At 36.5% G+C, this 3,315-nt stretch overlaps 1 protein-coding gene across 1 annotated transcript; it reads left to right on the top strand.

The window, feature by feature from the left end:
* The first annotated feature begins 534 nt into the window (after positions 1-534).
* On the top strand, positions 535-3,106 carry LOC141628584 (glucose and ribitol dehydrogenase-like). The gene is made up of 4 exons (XM_074441708.1): positions 535-771; positions 1,339-1,715; positions 2,191-2,549; positions 2,967-3,106. Exons 1-4 carry the CDS (start codon positions 550-552, stop codon positions 2,987-2,989), a joined length of 981 nt encoding a protein of 326 aa, XP_074297809.1. The 5' UTR covers positions 535-549; the 3' UTR covers positions 2,990-3,106.
* The last annotated feature ends 209 nt before the right edge of the window (positions 3,107-3,315 follow it).

The raw sequence follows: 3,315 nt of genomic DNA, 5'->3' as shown, positions 1-3,315 counted from the left end.
GAGATTAAGGAGACGGGAATAAGGAAATTGGTCGTCGTAGAATTTCACATGTCGGGAGGTATATATACGATTGGAGGTGGGATCGAGACAGAGATAAGCGCTTTGGGTTGGTGAGTAACCTACGAAGACACATTCAAGAGAGCGGGATTGAAGTTTGTGACTATTGTAGGGCCGTAACCATGGAAAACAAAGACAACCAAAGCTGTGAAGTTTTAGATAATTAGGGTCTTGATTAAATAATTTGAAATAGGGCGAGTTATTTTGAAGAGACGGAGTAGGGAGACGATTTATTAAATAGGCAGCTGTCGAGAAGGCATATGGCCATAGAGTAAGAGGGAGCTTGGCGTGAGTAAGAAGAGCTAAGCCCGTTTCGACGATATGTCGATGTCGCCGCTCAGCAAATCCATTGTGTTCGGGAGTATGAGGGGGAGAAGTTAGATGAGTGATACCGTCTAGATTGAGTTGGGGAGTGAGAGCTGTGTATTCTCCACCATATATACTTGAGATTACAATATGAACACAATAACTAACTACTATAGAATATTAGATATGTGCAAGATAATAGGAGAAGATTATGGGAAGGAGTTGTTAACTGATTCCTTCCTTAATACTAGGATTGACTTGAGGAGAGTTATCCTTAATAATTCAATGGCTAGTGAAGGTGATACATTCCCACCGCAGCAGCAGGATACACAACCAGGCAAACAGTACTTGATGACTCCTCTCCCTATTTCCGTCGATCCCAATTATAAACCATCCAACAAACTTCAGGTTAGACATGCTGTGATGAATCGAGCTCCTGATAAATTAATATCAATGTAAATAAATTATGGAGTATTTAGTATTTTAGTATAGGAATGTAATGTACACGACATGATACGGAGTATTATCTTGTGAGGATCGAATAGTCGAATACAACATATATCTATACATGTGACATGATGTGAATATGTGACATAACTTAATGAGAGAACGCTTCTTTAAGAATCTAAAATCCATGTTTGTAAGGAATATCTAATAGAGTGGATGCTTTTAATATTGCGTGTTATTCTTTCCTAAATGTTTAAAAGTCCATTTCAACGCATACTATATACTCCATTTATATTGTTCATTTGCTTACATTTTTATTATTTAAAAAATGTATTTTAATCAAGGTAAATAAATTATTGTGACAGAAGGAATATATGTCAATAACTGTATACTACAAAGTTTTTTTAACAAATTACGGCTCCTATAATGGTTTATATGTCAATAAATGTATACTCAAATATCAGACCATTAGAATACCCTGTAGATCTTTATTGTGGTTTATATTTGCGAATATGTGACAAATTGCAGGGAAAGGTGGCCTTAGTAACAGGAGGTGATTCAGGGATAGGAAGGGCAGTATGCTACTATTTTTCACTAGAAGGCGCAACCGTGGCTTTTACCTATGTACCAGGACAAGAGGACCAAGATGCAAATGACGCCCTTGCTCTTATAAAACAAGCAAAGGCGAGTGATGCAAGTGATCCTGTCGCAATACCGACTGATCTGAGGTCTGAAGCCCAATGCCAGCAAGTGGTTGAGCAAGTAGCCAGCCTTTTTGGCCGCATCGATGTCCTTGTCAACAATGCTGCTGTACAGTTTTATACTGAAAGTATTTTGGATATTACAGAAGAACAGCTTAAGAGGACATTTGAGACTAACATCTATGCTTATATCTTCATGGCGAGGTAGATTTATGATTTGTATTATGAGTAAATTAAAAATAACTTTCTTTTAAAATTTAGTTTTTTAAAATTACTCCCTTATATAATTTTTTCCTAAAATTACTTCTTTAAATACAATTTTATTAAAAATTGCATTGCTTCAAAACTTCAATTTAGATGACTTGTTCCGTATGTTTTTCAACTTATTCCTTTTGTAACTTAGCCAATTTTGGCAATTTATATACTTTGAAAGATATAATTATGGAGAATAAGTTCAAAAATATACGGAACAAGTCATCTAAATTAGAGTTTTGAAGCAATGCAATTTTTAATAAAATTGTATTTTAAAGTAGTAATTTTAAAAAACTGGAATTTTTAAAAGGGAGTTATTTTTATTTTACTCTTGTATTATCTTTGATGTATAATCTATAATCTATTATTGATTTAAACGCGAAACTGATGACCTGTTTGCCTTGCCACATAATCTTCTGAAATGCAGGGAATCGCTAAAGCACATGAAGGAAGGAAGCGCCATAATCAACACAACTTCGGTAGTAGCCTACGCAGGCAATGCAGACTTACTAGATTACAGTTGCACCAAAGGCGCTATCGTCACCTTCACCAGAAGCCTCGCCCTGCAGCTTCTTAAGCAGGGAATTCGGGTGAACGGGGTTGCACCGGGCCCCATCTGGACTCCCCTCCAAGTGGCTTCGCTCCCGGTCGATAAGGTTGTTAATTTCAATTCGGAGGCGCCCATTGGAAGAGCAGGAGAGCCTTTCGAAATGGCACCTTCTTATGTTTTCCTTGCCAGCAATGAATGCTCGTCATACATTACTGGACAAGTCATTCATCCTAATGGTATGATATTTTGTTGTGTTTCGTGTTTTTATCTCTGATTGATTTTCCATTTTTTTATGGAGCCAAAGATTCAATATTATTTGACTATAAAGCATGATAGAAATCAAGAATAAAGCGAAAATGACACAAAAGATTGTTGCGCTTCTAGTGTAGTAAAGAAGCGTAACAACCAGCAATCACACAACACAATTTTGTATATACGAAATTTTCATTTTAATTATTCAGATATAGTCTCGATGTGTTTCCTAACATTGATTGGACAAATGTTTTTCTAGCACCCTTTACCGGATCCCTCGAGGCACGAATGTAATATCATTGTTGTATATTTTTTTATCTAACTCAACGACGCTTGATACGCTTGCTATTTCATCTTATACTGAATATAGGTTTTGTTTGGATTGCTGTTTTTTTTTGAAGGAGGATCAATCGTCAATGGTTGAAAAAGGATCCTCCGAATGAGAATTTCATAAACAAAACAAGTGGAGCTCGGTGTTCATCAACATCCATAGGTTGTGTAGCGCAGCCTACAATATGCATTATTATTCAATGTTTACATGTACGTTGATTAAAGTATATATGTATCATGTGAAAAAGATCATTGTGGTGTATTCTTCCTTCCTTATTATTTGGTTAAGTCCAACTTATATTGTGGATTTGCTATTATTTCAAGTACTCGTAGTAATTGGTATGCCGATCCACCTTACCACCACCACTTTCATCGTCTTAGGGACGGTTAGGGTCACCATTGGTCCGTTTTCGGTCCACC

Source organism: Silene latifolia, chromosome 2, assembly GCF_048544455.1.
Source record: "Silene latifolia isolate original U9 population chromosome 2, ASM4854445v1, whole genome shotgun sequence".
Taxonomy (NCBI): domain Eukaryota; kingdom Viridiplantae; phylum Streptophyta; class Magnoliopsida; order Caryophyllales; family Caryophyllaceae; genus Silene; species Silene latifolia.
This window is presented reverse-complemented; position numbering and strand designations above follow the sequence as displayed.